The sequence below is a fragment of the Suncus etruscus genome, chromosome 10, assembly GCF_024139225.1.
Source record: "Suncus etruscus isolate mSunEtr1 chromosome 10, mSunEtr1.pri.cur, whole genome shotgun sequence".
Taxonomy (NCBI): Eukaryota; Metazoa; Chordata; class Mammalia; order Eulipotyphla; family Soricidae; genus Suncus; species Suncus etruscus.
The window spans coordinates 21,690,245-21,710,563 of NC_064857.1; the positions used below are offsets into that span (position 1 = coordinate 21,690,245).

Consider the following 20,319-nt stretch of genomic DNA (forward strand, 5'->3'; position numbering starts at 1 on the left):
TTCTCCCTCCTTTCTTTCTTTTCCTCCTTTCTTCCTTCCCTCCTTTCTTCTCTCATTCCCTCCATCCCTCCCTTCCTTTCTCTAAGAAAAAAATGCATTTTGTATCATTTCAAAAACTTATGTTTTCAGAAGCAAAAAGACAGTAAGTTACCTTCCCCAATGTGCTCCCAAATTCTGTCCAATAGATGGAAGCAAGCTTGTAGGTCCATGTTCCCACAAGCAAGTTTCAGCCCAGGATTCTGCAGATCGTTCCAGTTCTAAATCCCATGTCTGCAGTTTAAAACACACAAATAAATAAATAAGTATGCAAAATATAGCATACAAATCAGATCTTTCCTTAGAATACAGCATGGCTAAGTTCTTATATTTTTCTCCTATTATTATTAGAATTTAATCTGCTTTCTCACCATTTTTCTCCTAGATTTTTTAAATACTATGGTTCACAAGATTGTTCATAATAAATCCCCCCCCAATACAACAAAGTTGTTCATCATTGAGTTTCAGTCATATAGTGTACTTTGTCTCTCCATTCACTAACATGTTTAGAAAGTATGTTAGTCCTTGCTCTTTCTGGCTTTGTTCCTTTACCCGCAAGCAATTCTGACATTGTTATTTGTCAAATTATTTCCCCATAGTTTCTTCAAAATATAGTGTTAGGCTTTTTTGTTTGGGGAATCTCTCAAAAAATGCTCAGGAGGTTCAGTATTACCAGCGATTTAACACCCCCAATATAATTAAAGCTGCTTGGTCCCTTGGTACTGAAAAACCTTCAGAATTATACTTGTGAATGCTATTGTGGATCACGGGAGTGCTGCGAATCATATCTAGGTATCCTTGCACTCTAACTGCTGTATTGTTTTTTGACTTTCAAAATCCAGTCTTAAATATACATTTTTCAGGCACCCGTTGTACTTTTTCTCATGTATAACCCATTTCGTGGATGAGTTTGGTACTTATCCAGCTTATGATAATCCTTGTTCAGCAGTCATACTACATGTTGTTTTTGTCTAAAAGTCTCGTTTAGAAGACCATAAGTTAATCAAGGGATGTTATTTAATTCAGATTATTTTTGGCTTATTTTCCATCTTTGTCATATGGACACTTGACTGATAATTGTTAAGTATGAATGAGTATAGCATTTGATTCCTATAAAATATACACATATTTGATATTAGAGAGGAGAATACATGAGGTAAGACATTTATTTTGTGTTTTCTGTGGTTATGACCTTAGCTTAAATCTAGGCACCACATATGGTTACCTGAGCACGATCAAGGTCATACCTGAGCACAGAGCAAGGAATAGACTCAGGCATCATTTGGTGTGGACAAACTTTCCCCCTCCCAAATGCATAAAATTTAACACAAAGAGTATTGCTAATTTATATATATATATATATATATATATTGGTTTTTGGGCCACATCGGTGATGCTCACGGGTTACTCCTGGCTAGGCTCTCAGAAATCACTCCCAGTTTGGGGGACCATGTGGGATGCCAGGGATTGAACCTAGGTCCATCTTGGGTCAGCCGTGTACAAAGCAATCGCCCTACTGCTGCGTTATCGCTCAGCCTCGCTAATTTATACTTTTAAAAGAATTCATAAAAAAATATATATATGGGGCCGGGAAGGTGGCGCTAGAGGTAAGGTGTCTGCCTTGCAAGCGCTAGCATAGGACGGACCACGGTTCGATTCCCCGGCATCCCATATGGTCCCCCCAAGCCAGGGGCGATTTCTGAGCGCATAGCTAGGAGTAACCCCTGAGCGTCAAATGGGTGTGGCCCCCCAAAAATATATATATAAAATAGATAGATATATGTACATATATACATTTATATACATACATATATGTACATACACAGGTTTTGAGGCCATATCTGGTGGTGCTTCAGACTTACTCCTAGCTGTGCTGAGATAATATTCCAGATAGGGCTCAGGGGACCAGGTGGTATGCCAAGACTCAAAACTAGGGAGGCTATGTTCAAGTTAAGGGCCCTGTCTGCTATCTCTCTAGCTCTGATATCAAAATGTTTTAAATTCCAATATGAAATAATATTGTATATCCTGGCTTTGATAGTCTTGTTGATAATTCAATGTACAGGCAATGCAGTGTGTTGCATAGCGGCTCTATGTTCAGCACTTAACATTATCAATTAAAGCAAGACTAATATTTTAAGAGGATAAATATGATATACCATGAGGATACAATGTATTATTATAGCGAAGAGATGAAAGAGACATTTATATGTCTAAGAATTTGAATTCCTACAAGTTGATGAATGACTGGGGAAGATCATGAGGTGAGAAAGTGAAGACTGGTAAAGTTCACGTTAGAAGAAAGAATTCAGGGGCCGGAGAGATAGCATGGAGGTAAGGCATTTGCCTTTCATGCAGGAGGTCATCGGTTCGAATCCCGGCGCCCCATATGGTCCCCTGTGCCTGCCAGGAGCAATTTCTGAGCCTGGAGCCAGGAATAACCTGAGCACTGCCAGGTGTGATCCAAAAAACCAAAAAAAAAAAAAAAATTAGAAGAAAGAATTCAGAAAGCTCTTATCGCAATGAAAATATATGTTGACATACTTCTATACATATTTCAAGTGTGAAGTATCTGTTATACATGCAGCATCTATGCCAAGTAGATAGTTTTCATAACTTCTCTTTTTTGTTTGTTTCTGGTTTTGGGCCACGTCCAGCAGTGCACAGGGGTTACCCCTGGTTTTGTGCTCAGAAATTGCTCCTGGCAGGCTCAAGGACCACATGGGATGCCAGCGATTGAACCTGGATTGAACCTGGTGGTCCAGGATTATCCACATGCAAGGCAAACACCCTACTGCTATGATAGCACTCTGGCCCCAACTTTTCTATATTATCTTTCTGAAGAATTTTTCTGAGACAAAGATTTATCTCTGAATATAGTTTAGAATACATTCATATGACTGATGCTCTGTAGAAAGAAATTTATTCTAAAGATAATCACTCAGAGATAAATTCTTTAGAAAGGTGATATAGAAAAGTTATGGAAAAAACTTGTTGTTACCAAAATTGAAGGAGAAAAAAAAATCAGTGAGTTAGTAAAAGAAACTTTTAAAAGTACTATAAGAAAAGCTCAGGTCTTAAAATCTAGGAAGGGGGAAAATTAAAGTATACATTGAATGGGAAGAGATTCAGGCATAAATTTTACGGAACAAGAAAAGTGTCCAGAGAAACAAAAAAAGAGAAGATTTTTCTAAGGCCTAATTAGTAAGATGATATCCAGTTATCAACTCCAAAGGTGTTCCTCATCTTCCTCTTTCTCATAAATCTCTCTTTTGATATGTAAAAGCCCACCTGGATTTCTCAACATTTCCCCTCCTGGTATTGAGAATTGGTTTTAATACCGAAGAAGGAGTTCTTGCTTCTTGGCTCAGTCAGAGAACACAGGCAAAAGGCCATGGAAGCCATGATCATCCTTTCCTGATAGGCTTGGTTTATTACAGGGGTCTCAAACTCGCGGCCCAAGGCCGTTTGCGGCCCTCCGTACAACATTTTGTGGCCCGCGGCCGGCCTTCAAATATCGCAGTATTTGTGATTATTCACTTACCGAATAATCGCAATAAAAATTGCATTAGTAAGAAAAAAATCGCATTAAACATTCACATATCCCGAGCAGTTCTGTTAGAATACCAAATGTTTAATTTAGAATCGCAAATGTTTAATGCGATTTTTTGCGATTTTTTCCCTTACTAATACGATTTTTATTGCGAATATTCTGTAAGCGAAATCCCTTATGCGGCCCTGCCTCACTCCGACTTTGCCTCCTGCGGCCCACAGGTAAATTGAGTTTGAGACCCCTGGTTTATTATTTCTTCTTTGCTACCTTGCTTCTTCAGACCCATTTGTGTGGGATTTAGAAACACGGTACCTGGGGTGATCTCACATTCCATGGATTTTTATTTTAATTTATGATGAAATACAATTTTATTTCAATAATGAGCAGAAAAATCAGAATATAAAGTACTGATAAAAATGAAAAGATTAAGTGGAGATTGGTAAGTATACTTAGGCTACTAATACACAGTGAAAAATAAGAAATTGAACAAATGCTTAAAAAAGATCATTTGAAAGATGTAGGTGAAAGTTGTCTCCTTTCTTTTATTTCTTTTAAAGAATGACAGAAACAAAATCATGATTATAAGACAAAGGGAAAAGACTGTGAGCAAGGAAAAAGGGAAAAGACTGTGAGCAAGGAAAGCTTCCACTCCATCAAAAAATGATGAATAGGGAGAATTTCATTCATTCATTTAATTATTTTTCTGGTAAGCAAACATTTCATGCTTTCAGAGCCAAAACATAGAATGTTTTATGACACTATGGAGTACCTGAGTCACTCTATTGATGCTCAGGGGCTATAAAGGACCATAATCTTTGATGTTCTGGGGATCATGTGATGACAGGGATCAAAATGAGATAGATCATCCCTCTGTAAGGCATCCATGTGCTTTCACCCTGTATTATATTTTAGTTCCTCAAATAATTATCTATTTAAATAACCTGTTACAGCATATAGATCAAGTTCAATTGAAGATTACTTTCAGAATATAAAGGACTGAAAATGTTGCTGAGGAAATACTACAACATAACAACAGAGAATGTCTATTTTTATGACACAACATAATATTTCAGGTTCTGAGGCAGCCAATAATTCAGACCCATCCCATTTAAAATGTAGGTTTGTTTCTATACATTTCTATTTAAGTTCAGGTTTGTAAATTAAATCAAGATGCCAGCAGGCTTCCTTATTTTCTCCCTGAACTATTCACCCAGGACTAATTTAAAGTAAAACCAAACTTAAAATTACCATTCCTCTATAAAATGGTCATTTGAGGTGTCTAGAAATGAAAATCACATACCTTTCAACTACATCCATAAGTTTCTCATTCTTAGAGAATAGAAACGTGGTCAAAGTAGTTTTCTTACTAAAAAAATGTAAAATTCTATGGCATTTTTAGACACAAATTATATTTTAAATTCATTCTACATATAATAGCAAGAGAGCAATAGAAAAAGTTAGTGAGGAATCTTAAATTGACAAAATACTTTCAGTAGTAAACACAGAGATAAATAATAATAAATTAAATGATTAAATTATTTGCAGCAATCTGAAAGTATGTAGCTATATATACTTGTACAGAAAATCCATTTAGTACATCCTTGTGGATAGAACCAGTAAATTAATTCTTTCTCTACCCGAATATCTTCCATCCTTTACATTAGTCAAGAAAGATGGAAAGCATTTCAAGAACGTAATTTTAAAATCTAATTTACTATTAAATTTCATCCTCACAATACACTAGGGCAAAACAATAATTTAATAAAATCTTTCCTTTTCTTTGATGAATTCTCCTCTTTCTCTTAAAAGAAGGATTGTTTTTAACTATATCTTTATTTATTAAATAATTAAATTAATTAAATTAAATTAAATATTAAAGATATATTAAATATATCTTTATTAAACAAAATCTAATATAGTTCTATCAATTCATATAAATTTATTATTGAGAATTATTTATTCTTTATAATTTAAAAATAATTATTGCAGTGAATTAAGCAAAAGCTGAATTCTGTTTACATATATACTCAGAATGTGCCTGAAGACGATTGGTTTAACTGAGATTTTTTTAAATTCTCTTTATTTAACCACCGTAATTACAAATATGATTATAATTTTATGATTACAGTCATGTAAAGAACACTCCCCTTCACCTGTGCAAGATTCCCACCACCACCAGTTTCCCAGATCTCCCTCTTCCCTACCCAATCCACACCTGTACACGAGACAGGCTTTCTATTTCTCTCATTCATTCATATTGTAATGATAGTTTTCAGTGTAATTGTTGCTCTAACTGCACTCATCACTCTATGTGGTGAGCTTCATGTCATGAACTGTACCTACATTGGTATATGGGGGGGAATAATGGTTGGTTAACTGAGATTTTAAAATAATACTAAAAAGTTAATAGAACTTATAACTTATTTTACTGAGTAAATGTTAAAGAACGTTTAGTCACCATCTTTTTACATGGTACCATGAACATGATAGAGTTCTATGAGATTACTTGCTAAAACAAATTTGCCTAATTAGATTCTTAACACATAAATTATCCTCAAAATAGCAGTGGAGATGAAGATGTCAGGTAATTATTTGTCACAGCGATAAACACTTACTAGCAAAAATATTATGCTGATTATATTTCTATCTAGGAGAATAGCCCAGTGACAGTGAAATTATTAACATTTAATAGAGGCAAATTTGCAAAGAAGAAAATACAGTGCTTGACAGAAATATCACTTGCATGGTATAACACATTATGTACACAAAGGAATACCTGCTGACTGAACACTGTCATAAAATATAATCATGAATAAATGCTATCAAAATAGAAAAAAGTAGAAACTGCAAGATTATGGACCCTTTTATGAAACAACAAGTGGCAGAAACTATAATAGGTCTTTTCAAAACATGCTAAAAATGTTTTCAAGAGTTAAGACAAACTTCCCACTAAATGTTAAATATGAATTAATTAATGATAACTTTAAAGATAATCTAAAATACATGTTTCAATTCATTATACATTTATGCAATGTGATAAAGATTTAATATATGTCTAGAATAATTAAGATAATATAGATCATATTATAAAGTTGCTAGTAAAATTGCATTTCAACATCAGTCATAACTCAGTATATGATTTAATATAACATTTTTTGTTTGCGGCCCTAGGTAACCTTTATTAAAGCTTACTCCTGGTTCTGTGCTCAGAGTTACTCCTCGAAGTGCTCTGGGTGCTTCTATGCTGCTGGGAATAGAACTGGAATTGGCCTTATGCAAGGTAAGCACCTAATTTCTCCAGTATATATCTTTCCCCTCTATGTTTTTTGTTTTTGTATTGTTTTGTTTTGTTTTGTTTTTGGGTCACACTCAACTGCACTCAGGGGTTACTCCTGGCTCTGCACTCATAAATCGCTCCTGAAAGGCTCAGGGGACCATATGCTGGTATTCAAACCACCATCCTTCCTGGGTTGGCTGCATGCAAGTCAAACGCCCTACCGCTATGCCATCACTCGGCTCCCCCTAATATGTTTTTAAAGCATCATTCTTTAGACATAAATATATAGAATTATTAGTGATAATTTTCCTCTTCCTTTACTATGAAGTATACAAACAAGCCTGCATTTGCTCAAATAACTCAAAACATGGGTACTTAATTGATGCTATATCCTGAGTTTTCTTTTTCTTTTTGGGGGGGAGAGCAATAGTCAGCAGTGCTCTCAGTGGCAACTCTTGGCTCTGCAGTCAGAAATTACTACTGGCAGGCTTAGGGAAACCATATGAGATGCTGAGGATAGAACCTGGGTGGGAAACACAAAAAGGCAAAGATCCTACCTGCTGTGCTATCACTTTGGCCCCCATCCTAAACAGAATTTTCATTCTATTTAAATTGCACATTTTAAAATTTATTTTTTGATTATGCAAAGTTTTATTTTTTTAATTTATAATATTAGGAAGTGGGTAGAAGTCTCTTCTGTTTTATTTCTGCTTTGCAATTCTTTTTTATATTAATTTAATTTTGAATTGAGATCATTGTGCATTATAAGTCTTCACATTTGTATTTCAGGGATTCAATGACAGCGTATTAGGCCAATTCTCACCACCAGTGTTGACCTTCTTTCACCAGAGTTCCCAGCATGCATCCCATAGCTCCATCCTTAGCCCACTGGACTACTAGTGTAACAGGTCCATTAAGCTTGTTATTGTTTGGTTCTCTTAATTCTATTGTCATTTACTATGGCTTGGGTATTTAGATATGACCTTTTTTTTTTTTCCACTCAATTCTTCTGAAACTTGGCCCCTGGGTCCCATCCACCTTTTTTTTTTTTCCTTTTCTCAATTTGTAGGAAGACATAAAAATATGAGCACAAATATCAGCACAAAGTGATTCAAGTTCTAAGGTTCTATGGAAAAGGCAGGAACCCCTATCTAGAAAATATGATAAAATTAAAAGAAGAAAAATAAAACTAAACTAAAAGGGAGGTAGATGTGGAAAGTTTGTCTTATTTTGTGCGTGTTTTGTTTGCTTTTGCATAGGCACAGTAAACATTGAGGAAATCAGAAAATAAATTCCTTTAACCTTAGCTTTGCAATTCTATAGATTTCATACTTAGCAGTATCTTAAAGAAATTCTTATTGCTTGTAGAGCTCCAGAAGAAGCATTAGATTGTAAAATTGTATAGTTACAACCAAAAAGAGTCAATAAAACTTCTCTTTCTAGTTAATTGAGTCATACATACAATATTTTCAGTAAAAAAAAAGATAAAACAGACCTCGCCAGCTCAGTCTTGAAAACCTAATAGCAAAAGTTTTGTCATTAGGCACAGAGCTCATGTCATTTTCTACTTATCTGAAAAGAACACTGTTTTTTTTTTCAGCCATCTCACAAATGTAAAGTGTCTGAAAAAAAGTCAAAGGTTTTTTTCTTTCAAATTATGATCTTAAAACATAATTATTGCTGACCCAAATTTTGTGGAAAAATAGTTTTTTAAATCATATGTTAAAATCTCACTCATCTTTTTTCTTTAATCTCACTCCTCTAAATCAAAAAAGCGATTCCAAAAAATCTTATGAAATAAGCTGTCAAAAGTGATCCTCTTAATTGCAATAATTTGATATACAAGATAGAGCATGTTTTTTTTTCCTACAGAAATAATACATTTGGACAGTTTATGAGACTTCAGCTTCAAATTCCAAATGAAACCTTTTATGCAATATTTAAAACCGCCTTCTTTCTCCCTGTTGATGGTATTATCAAGATACAATAAAAAATCAAACATCAATAAAATAAGTCAATCATCCAGTGTTGAAAAAAGCATATGATGTTTTTTCAACTAAGTCAGAGTAAAAAAACCCTCTGGAAAATAGCAGTGATGCATTCCTTCCAACTTGGAAATTACCTCGGTGCTTAACAACAGTGCTTCACCTGTTTTGAAAGACTTTGTAGTTACAGAAAAAAATGCAAGAGGTTCAGGTTTCAAAGAGAACACCTGCATCCCTGAGACAGAGCAAGAGAAGTTCCTCCAGGCCATGTGTATATACATATTAGGTCTGGAAAGGACCATATGAGAGGCAGGTGTTTAAAATAAAATCTACCGAAAACAAAGCCTTAAAACCCAAAATCAAATGGCTTCATCATTTACAGAATAGACCCATTTTTTTTTACTAAAATGAAAACAATTTTTGAAATGAAAACTTAATGTGAGGAAAAGCTCACCAGGTTGTAACCTCAGTGTTCCAAGCAAGCTCCATTGGTGTCCCTTTCCTTCCATGGCACCAAAGCCCTACCCATAAATATGCAAAATAACCCCATTCTTTAATTTTATAGATTCTTGTTATAACTTTTGGTCCTGAGTAACAAATATTTGAAAAATGTTAGTTAGTATCTCAATAAATTATTAAATTTGCCAATGTCTGAAAATAAAAAATATCTCAGAATTTATATTTTAAAATGCCTAATATATTACTTAATAAATTAATATATTGTTGATATATGTGTTAGTGTTGATAAATGTTCTTTTATTATTTTCTTCCTTTCAGAATTGCTTAGGGGTAAGACTCTGGCTTGATCCTTGACAGTGTATTATTGCCAGGAGTGAGTTTTGAGCACCATAAGGTGTGGCCTCAAAATTCAACATGACCTCCTAAGTAAGAATTTGTTTAATTTTTTCTGGTGAAATGCTGATATTCACGTGACTAAGGAGAAAACCAAAACCTTTGAATAATTGAAAATAATACAATGATAAACATCTAAAATTCTCATGAAAAAGAAAAAAATTTAATCATGATTCCAAGACCAATTATTTTTTAGAATGATTTATGGCTTTGATTTGATTTTATTGACAACACTCAAATTTAAAACGTTGCTCACATTCTATTTCCAAGATGTTGTTTCTATTAATGCTTCTCAGGATCCCTAAAATTTAGGTGACGATAGATATAAGGTTAAACAATTAAAGACCCAAAGTCTGGAAATCTCTTACAGCGAATGTTTCACTTACAAAAGTCAAACTAACTTCCAAATTATGTCAATGAAATGTTTCTTTATAACTACACAGATAAAAAAAATTAATAGTGCTATGTGGTTAGCCTGCCATAGTCATACTTGAAACCACAAGGTTCCTTTCGAGAAAAATATGCCATTATAGAACTCCATAAATTGCCTATGTAATTTTTGAGATGCCAATATATAGTAAATTTATTGCTTTTCCACCAATAGGCTATAAAATTAATCACTTCTTGTTAATAATGTTGAATCAAGTTTAAAAAAGAGAGGTAAATTTATTGCTTTTCCACCAATAGGCTATAAAATTAATCACTTCTTGTTAATAATGTTGAATCAAGTTTAAAAAAGAGAGGTTTTATAAAAGATTCAATAGATCCATGATCTTGTTTTTGTTTGTTTTTAAATTAGTAATCCAATGTTGAAAGTTGGGTCATAATGATGCAAGGTCCATACATTTTAGAGTTCTTGTAAAATCATCTGTACTTATCATTCACTCTGACTCTGATTGTGAAACACTACTAGGTAATACTAGTAATTATCAGATACTTTAAAACATCCCAACTGGAGTGATAATACAACAAGTAGGATGATTGCCTTGCATGCAACCAACCTGGGGTTTGATCCCATGTACCTCATATGGCCTCTGAGACTGCGATGAGTGATCCCTGAGCACAGAACTAGGAATATTCCCTGAACACCATTGGGTATGGCCCCAAACAAAAAGTAAATTATAAAAAACCTCCCACAAATAAGCCTTTGATCTTTTCTTTCTGAGTTCTAGGAGTTCTAGAAGCTGTCTGGTCAAATATCTCCAGGGAATATGAAGTGGCTGAAAATACATCATCACTTTGCATCCCTCTAACTTTCAAAAATTCCTTAATACAACATTTTGACAAGTAACCCTCTTCCATGTAGGTTAACATCTTGAATATGAAACATTATAAGCCAAGTGAACTTAAAGTACTCCAAATATAGTAAATACATGATTCTAAAGAGAATTCTAACAACAAAATTAACATTTCACCTATTCAAACCTCTTCACTCCTGTCCATTCACATCAACTGATCATTTTCATGCTTCACCAGGAAAGTCAAAAAATTTTACTAGAAAATCATTTTTCTTTTTCCTTATCATATACCCAAATGATCTGCTTCTATATTTACAGCACGTTTTTCCTGTTAGAATAAACAAATTTTGCAGTTATCATTTTTACTTACCAACCAAGTGCTTCTCAATTTTATTAACTCCCCCAGTCTATTTCTACTTATTAAAAACAAAAACAAAACATTCTATATTCCTTTTCTAAAATAGTTACTTCCCAGTAACATCAATTTGAGGAGTTAAAGATGTTTATCCACTTCCACTCTTCTCATATTTTATACTTCCATAAATTCTAGTCATACCCTTCCAGTGAAGTAAACATACTCAACAACAATGTCAATATGATAAATATGATAAATAAACAATGTCAATATGATAAATAATATTTAGTACTTTTTCTACATATTAATCTGCATCTCAACAATAGTGAAGCACTAACTCCTCTTGTTCTGGCTTCTGGTACATTCTCTTTCCCTCTAATCTCATTGACCATTTATTCTCACGTTTCCAGTTTCTCCTGCACAACTTCTACCTGCTACTAAGAACCAAATTCAATCTAACACATTCATCCTTGTCCATGGAAACCTCCTCTTTGACAGTATTATTCAGTTAGCAAAGTAAAGGTGATTCCAGATGGACAACATCAATGGGCTTTCCACATATTTTAATTTCTACCTTTCCATTGGTTATTTATGATGTATTTTAAACGAAAATTACCCCCAAAAGAAATTGCTGGTTTCAATCTTCATCTTCTCCAATTTAGTGATAGTTTTAACTTTCCACCAAGGTGCAAATATAAACTCTAACGACATTTCATATTCTTCCTGATTCTTTATTTTTTAACTTAAAGCTATTAAGATAAGTATCAGCAATGGCATCAAAATAACTTTCCAAAACTACTAACTCTTTCATCTTTCCTTTGACCTTTTTTTTTTTTTTTTTTTTTTTGTAGATCATTCTAAGGCAGTCGGTTTTCTCATCAAACTAGAAATAGAAGAGTTAGATTTGGGTTTTTATGCTTTGTTTTGTTTCCTTTTTTTTGTTTTGTTTTTGAAGCATATCCAGGTTTGCTGAGTAATCACTCCTGGCAGGGCTCAAGGTGCTGTGGATGGAATTCAGGTCAATCACATGTAAGGCAAGTGTCCTACCGGCTGTATTACATGTCTCTCTAATCCAAAGTCAATTCTTTATAAGAAATTTTCGATTGGATTTTTATTGCATACAGAATAAAATCCAAACTTCTCCTCACCAATAAGCCCTCAAAAGAATTTTCTTTTTGTTATTATATCAACTATATTTACTATATGTTTCTTATACTCTATTAGCATTCTTTGTGGTCCCTGAGAACTTCTATCTCATTTGTGACTTAGAGACATTGATTTTGGTTTTTCTTCTGCTCAGATCTCTAATTCTTTGTATAGCTGACTCCTTCTTACAATTTAGTTCTCAGCTCAAAAGCCACCACTCAAGAGAAACCTACCCAATTACTCAATGCTATTCACCCCTATTACTGTCATTCCCTATCATTTCCTCCTATTTATTTAATAAACTGTATATGTAAACTTTATATACATGAATACATTCCAACATCTGGAAAAAATTCTTAATTTGTATCTGTTGAGAATTAAGTATTTTGTTAAATAAAAATTTAATAATAAGAATAACAAATTCATTATAAAGACTTTTGCAACTTCTTAAAATTTTGAAAGCAGCACTTATTTAGGAAATTAAGGAGATACTTAAATGTATATAATCTTTTCATAATTATACTTGAATTTTTGACATATTTTAATGAATTGAATATAAAACAATATCTAACATGCAACATATGTACACAGCTATACTTCCAAACATTTAACTCCAACTAAATTAGTAAAAATTTAAAACATAAGAACTTAATGATATACAACTTATTTGAATGTTGTATAAATTATAGAAATATGAGAGCATAGCTAAAGAATATTAAAGAGAATATATCCTTAACTGAACATCAGTCTTAATTAACAAATTCTAACATTAAATTTCAGATTAGATTATGCTATCTTGTCATTGGCTTAACTGCATACTACACAAATCTACTTGAACTTAAGAAAAAAATTTATGCTTACAATGTTAAAAATTGAGCCACAGCATTCTCCACCTTAAAACTGGTCTATCGACATTCTTCCCCCTTAGGATAAATACTATATAGTCATACCTTATTTCCCAAATCTGTTTGTAATAGATTTTCCAATATAAATAAACAATCTCAATTCCATACCCATGATAGTATAACTGATATTTATCTAGAGATATTTTAAATAAAGAAATTTAATGTATACAAATTTAAATATTTTGCTATGTATAAATTTCACTATAAAACATTATTGTAACAGAATATTATAAACAGGAACTGAGCCATACTTCTGATGTGACTCTGGCTAAAGTTCTTATCATCTGTTTATGAAGAGAGTAAGAGAATAGGCTGGTTTTTAAGGAAAAAAAAGAAAATAAAACTATCCCATGCAAGTACATAGTCCCAATTTCTCTGATTTCTCCAAATTGGGTTGACAACATATATATGTCAAGTAACAAAGTGATTCCTAAAATCTCTGTAGCTGCAGGAAAGCTATATGTGAATAAAAAAACAGAAGCTCATACTAAAAACTAACTTATATTTATTGTTTATTTAAGGGGTATGTGGTGATATTACTGGCTCTTGCACTGAGGACACTCCCTGTAGTACTGGACACTGGATCATGGTCATTTGCATAAATAGAAAATGCCTTCTCCCTCTTACTGTCTCTGCAGTACATTCAGTAATATTAAATATTAGGGAATTTACTGCCAGTTTTCAAAACACTGCAACAAGATTTAGATCTCGAAGCACAATACTAAAACTACTAGATGCTGAGTAGATTTCATTATTCTTGCATAAAGAAAAATTTGCATTTATCGAGATTATTATGATGATTGCAAATGAATTTTAGTGTATTTCCCACTTTTTACTCTGTTCCATTTCCTGGCTACCACCCCACCTATCATTTATAGTTATCATCAACTTTTGGATGAATTATTACAATAATCCATATTTTCTCCATACACACTAAGCTTGTTTACCACCTCCTATCAACTATGATCTATACTCAACCAATGCAAAAAGATACCAAATTTGAGTTAGATCCTGCTAATTTACTGTTCTATGCCTCAGATGATCTAATCACTTAGAATGAAGGTTGATTCATACTATGACCTGAATTAAACCATCAATTAAATTCCTGATCTACTTTACTTCCCATTTTCCCTCTGGAGTAGCCACTTGGAGACTTGGGTTTTTATACCTTTTTCACCTGAACAAGATTATTAGTTGTGTTTACTGCTGGGTCCTCAACAGTGTTTGGCAGATGGTTAACTTTAAGTATGTGCTGAATGAAGGAATAAATAACAAAATCAACTTCAAGTTTTTGTGGTATTTTTTTCTGGCTCTGGTACTCTTATTTGAAATATTTCTCTTCTCTTCAATTTCAGACACTCCAGTCTGCTTACATTTAAAGAGAAATCTTTAAAACTTTGTGAATGCCAGGTTAAGCGTTAAATCCAAAAGAAGATGTATATAAGATGGTTTTGTTCAAACAGATATCGAAATCACCAATGCACTTTCCAAAAGAACAAAACCATATTTAAATAAAAGTTCATTTTCAAGTTTTAATTTTTAAAGATTATCAGTAAAGTGCCAATATAGAGAAAATAACTTTTTTAAGGAATTAAAAATTGTAATAAAACCTCTAACTGCAAGGTAAGGAAAATGAGCTTTGGATAAACAAATAATAAAGATATCTTGCCTTTAATTTGCATTTATTCTGGATGTTTGCTGTATAATTTACTGACAGAAAATAAAATCAAGAAAATATTCATTGTTCAGTGCTCCGAGAGTAACTCACAATCTAAAGATAACCTTTTTTTTAAAACTGGATTTGGGCTATAAGCATTAACAGTACAGAACTCAGATTAACACTAAATGGTCCCATATTTGGGTTGCTAGACTTATCTGCTATGCTGAAACACATAAATAAAAAGAAAACCAAAACAAAAGCAAAACTTGATCTCCAGTGTTCAACATAGCTTTCATTAGAATATAAATAACAAACTGGAAATATGCCATTGATTGCATTAACAAGTACCACAGTGGTGCCTGGCTCAGAGCCTCTGGTGGCCTAGCAAAAGGAAATGTATTTAAAAAAAGGTATTTTGTTCTGCATTTGAAGAAGTGTGATGCCAAGATTCTGCCCATAGGCTCACTCACATGTGAGGTGAGAGCAAGCAGGCACAGCCATCAACTTCCAGATGAATGTCTGTCAACAGTTCTTTAAGGCATGGAAATAATGATCATAGTGGAAACATTTTTGTATAACTGGCCATATATATGTCCTTTGTAGATCAAGTGCCGTGGCTGGTAAAGCATATTCTAGACTTAGGTACACTTTCTACCTTAAAAACTCTTGGATTTTAATCGATTGATGATGCTTTCCCAAAGTGAGTGATACCATCCTGTAGGGGAGGCTGGAATGATGGTGGGAGAAAGGAAAGAGAAGTAGCCTTGGGAGAGTTTTATGTTTGTTTACCTGAAGAGGTACATTTCTAGAAAGGTGCTGAGTTTTAATTTTTTTTTTGTTTGTTTGTTTTTGGTTTTGGTTTTGGGGCCACACCCGGCAGTGCTCAGGGGTTACTCCTGGCTATCTGCTCAGAAATAACTCCTGGCAGGCATGGGGAACCATATGGGATGCCAGGATTTGAACCAACCACCCTAAGTCCTGGATCGGCTACTTGCAAGGCAAACTCCACTGTGCTATCTTTCCAGCCCCTGAGTTTTAATTTTTAAAAGAGAGTATCGAATGATTTTTTCAGGCCAAGTAAATTGGGAACCTCTCTCTAGCAGTTCTAAAATAACACTTTGGTACAAGAAGTACTCACCAAATAAATCAATTATTTAAGATTTAAAAGATCTGAAAATATTTACTATTCTATACTTAAGCAAATTTTAGTTTTTCCATCAATATATTTTATGAAAAAGCAAAAAATTTTGGATAAATTGAATACTGTGAGAATATACTTTTATTGCCAATAGTCCCAGTTTGCTACATCAGTACACCTGGGGTTGGTGGAATCCTATCTTCCAGACCCCAATTAATTCCTTGTTGTCAAATGTCTTTCCTCGGGTTCCATTCTATGTAATAATACTTAATCTGCTAGACACCCCTTCTTTCAATATATATTAAGTTTTTATATTAATCAACATTAAATATATGAATTATTTATTAAAATATATTTAATGAAAAGCTCTGCACATTAGTTACAGGGTCATATAGATTACTGATGATTTTTACTTGCTTCCTTGATTTGGGGTCATACCTGGTGATACCCTGATTTTACACCAGGCTCTAAACTCAGGGATTACTCCTGGCTGGCAGTGCTTTGAGAACCATAGAAGGTGCCTGGAATTTAATCCAGGTCGGTTTTATGTAAGGCAATTATCATGCCCATTGGACTATCTCTTCAGTCTCTTATTCTTACTCTTCTGGGTAAGACTCTTATCCTTCTAGGAATTCAAAGTCTTGGAAAGTAAATATTTAATTTTAACCAATTTTTAATATTCTAAGTAGGCGTAAATAAAATAAGTTAAGCACATAGACAGTCTGGGGCAGAAAAATAGGTGCCATGGAAAAGAGGAACTATAGAAACAAAAACATTAGTGCGTATTAAGAGAAAAAGTAGGAATTTGGACACAGGAAACGGAACAAGTGAGTAAAGAGTCATAGATTCACCAAAGTATAGAATCGTGTTTAAGGAAGGAACAATGTGTAGTTAAATGTGGGCACAGATTCAAAGACATGCAAGGGAGATGAAGCCTGTGTGTCTGCTTGAATCATATTCTGCATTTTTATTTGTTTGTTTGTTTTTTGGGCCACACCCGGTGACGCTCAGGGGTTATTCCTGGCTCAATGCTCAGAAATCGCTCCTGGCTTGGGGGACCATATTGGACGCTGGGGATTGAACCCACGTTGGTCCTGGGAAGCTACATGCAAGGCAAACGCCTACCTCTGTGCTATTGCTCCACCCTTAATAATCAGCATTTTTTTTAACACAGAAGATTAGGGTGAACTAACTTGTGATCAATGAGAAGTGACAGATAAGCATCACAAAGCCAGAAATTTACAATAGGTAGTTTTTGGTTATTTTTTGGAATGTGAAAATCATCATAAAACTGTTCAATTATTATTTCCATATTATTTAAGATACATAGAAATATTCTCATAAGTTTTATTGTGGGTTTGGACTCCCAATTACTTCCTTATTTTAAATTAAAAGGAACTGAGTACTTAGCCACATGCAATAAATATACAGTGGCCTACTTGGAATAGTTTCATAATATTCTCTCTCTTTCTTCTTTCTCTCTCTCTTTCTCTCTCTCTTTCTTTATCTCTCTCCCTCAGATAATGCACAGAAGAAGAAATCAGAATATTTTACTATGGACAAACACTAAAATATTCAATAAGCAGAAAAGTGAGATACCACTGAAGTCATATGAACAGAAGTTTGAAAGGAACTAAAAAATGTTATATATTTTAAGTATGGGACACAAAATTAACTGAAGATGTCAGTAAATGTTACTGGCAATACACCTGAAAATGTGCTAATCTTTACTTTCAACCCACATGAAAACCCTGTAATATGAGTACACATGGTAGAAATGAGGGGGAACATCAGAGACAGAACCAAACCCAGAAAATACCACTTTTGATTTTTTGAATTTTCCTGAGAGTTCTTTTGAGTTCTCTAAGAGTAAAAAAAAAAAAACTATTTCAATTAAAATTAAAATAACTTAAATATTTTTGGGCTAGAGAGATAATGCAGAGGAAGGATGAGGCGCTTGACTTGCACATGGTCGACCTAGTTTCAATACCTGGCATTCCATTTTGTCCCCGGGCATTGATAGAAGTAATTCCTGAGTGCAAAACCAAGAGTATATTGGATGTGGCCCCAAACCATACATATATATATATATTTCTATGCATATATATACATAGAAATATATACATACATATGTATATTTGATTATATATTTTCATAGGTAATGTGAATCAATCCAGTGCCATATCTTTTAATGGATAATGTGAATAGTCATATTTGCTGAAAGTTACCTAAATGAAGAGTACTCATCAAAACTAACAAAAATAGAAAAAGGAAAACCCTTGAAGGCATTAAAATAAACTCTTCCTTACAATGTCCCCAAAAGAGAATTGAATTCCAATGTTAATGAAACATTTTGCTAAACCAATGACAATTTATAAGTTTTGATAATACATTCCTAATTTATGCAAAACAGTATACATATTTATGCATTTTTTAATCCATTTTAAAATATTTAAATATTGATATTTTCTGAATAAATAGGGTAGAGAGTGGTACATTAAGAACTTAGGTGCTATTAATACTGTTAAAAAGTAGTTTTAAGTTGCTAATGCACTCTGTGTATGTTATTGATGATGTCACATTTTCACATTTCAAAGTTCTCAAATCAATCCAGAAGTGGTTTTTACACTATCAAGGCAATTATTAACATTAAGCAACTGTTGAAATGCCTCCTTTACAACATGTTATCTATATATTTACAAGAAATAATGCCTCAGTGAAAAAGATACATCTAAATAAATAAGCAAACTAGAAGTTTCTTCAAATTTTTGGTCAAGCCAACTATTCACAAGAAGCTTCTGTTGGTTCCACAATTCCTAAGTAATTATTCTTCTAAGTCACTTTAATGCAAGAACACCAATGGTCCAAGCATTTTCAGTACAGAAATTTTCTGGAGTAGAAATTTAAGCACTTAGTAGAATTACTACATCTATCAAAAATATTGTATACATTGGTATTTAATCTATTGAAATTCAGAAAGCTCTTCGAATTCTGAAGAAAGAGCACTAATGAAATTAGGAGCTTTAATAAAAATATGCAAGGAATACACTCAGTCTTCTTTTTTAATTTCACGGTTCCATTTCAGAACAAGACAAATGATTAGAAAATGAAATAATACCATGAGAGAAGTTATTCATGAAGGCTGACATCATCAGTAAAAATTTCTTTCTACATACCAGTTGAAAAATTTCCTTACCATATACTCCATATTAGAAGCGGTTGGGTACACCTGGCTTCGCAATTTATTATGAAGGTCCAAGATACTCTGCATGTCATTGTCTGTGATGGCCCTCTTCCCTCTTTGCTTGGCCATCCACCACTCACCATCTTCATCCGTGTACTTTTCCAAAAGTTTCTCCAAGAAAGTGGCATTGGGAACCACCATGGCAGAAATTGCTCTAGCCATGAATAGCACTGTGGTTACTCTGAGCCACTCCCTCGAGGTACACTTCATAATGAATGAGCTCACGATTTCCTCGGGAGAGTCTCCAAGGCTGGCTCTTCCACTTTGGGCTAAAATGACAGGTAGTGGGATTAAGGCAAAAATCCTCACAGAAAATCATCTTCTAATAGCAAAAGCTAAAACAACAACAGCAAACCAACAAGTTACACAGGGTGTATTTCGGGTTCCTCTATATAATGCTAACTAAATACACACATTTGAAAAATAATTTACCTCCAAAACACTTTTTTCACCTTTCTAAGACTTATTCACTGTTTTCACAAAATAGACAACCATATTTTCCCAAGCTATAAGCTTGAGACCAAAATAGTAAATGTAGTCAAAAGAAACCAGAGCTTAAAAACAATTTCTGTACTACATGCTTCAAAACGGTTAGATATTACTTAGAGTCTACAAAGCATATTATCTACTTAGAATGTGATTTTTTTTTTATCAGTCTAGAGGTTCACATTTCTCTTTAGGATATTTTCTACCACCGTAACATCTTGGATTCACATCTGGAATTCTGATACCGAAGCTGAATGCTTTAAAGAAGTCTAGAATATTATTCATGCCTATGTTCGTGGCTATCTCCAGAAGGCCCAATATTCAAGCAATTAATGAGAATGAAAGCTCACCGCAAAGAATTAGCTCATAGCCAGGAGTTTTAAGTCAAGAAAAGCACAATAATTCTTTCCTGGAAAGTGTCTGCCTGGACTGCCACCCTATCAA

The 20,319-nt window shown here is 33.6% G+C and overlaps 1 protein-coding gene across 1 annotated transcript in view; it reads right to left on the bottom strand.

The window, feature by feature from the left end:
- The window catches only part of CRISPLD1 (cysteine rich secretory protein LCCL domain containing 1), a 39,322-nt gene extending 19,719 nt beyond the window's left edge, over positions 1-19,603 (bottom strand). The window contains exons 1-2 of the mRNA XM_049781824.1: positions 19,342-19,603; positions 152-270 (exon numbers count right to left, since the gene is read on the bottom strand). Coding sequence (XP_049637781.1) covers positions 152-270; positions 19,342-19,599 — 377 coding nt within the window. The 5' untranslated portion in view covers positions 19,600-19,603. The remainder of the gene's footprint in view (positions 1-151; positions 271-19,341) is intronic.
- Positions 19,604-20,319: the final 716 nt, after the last annotated feature.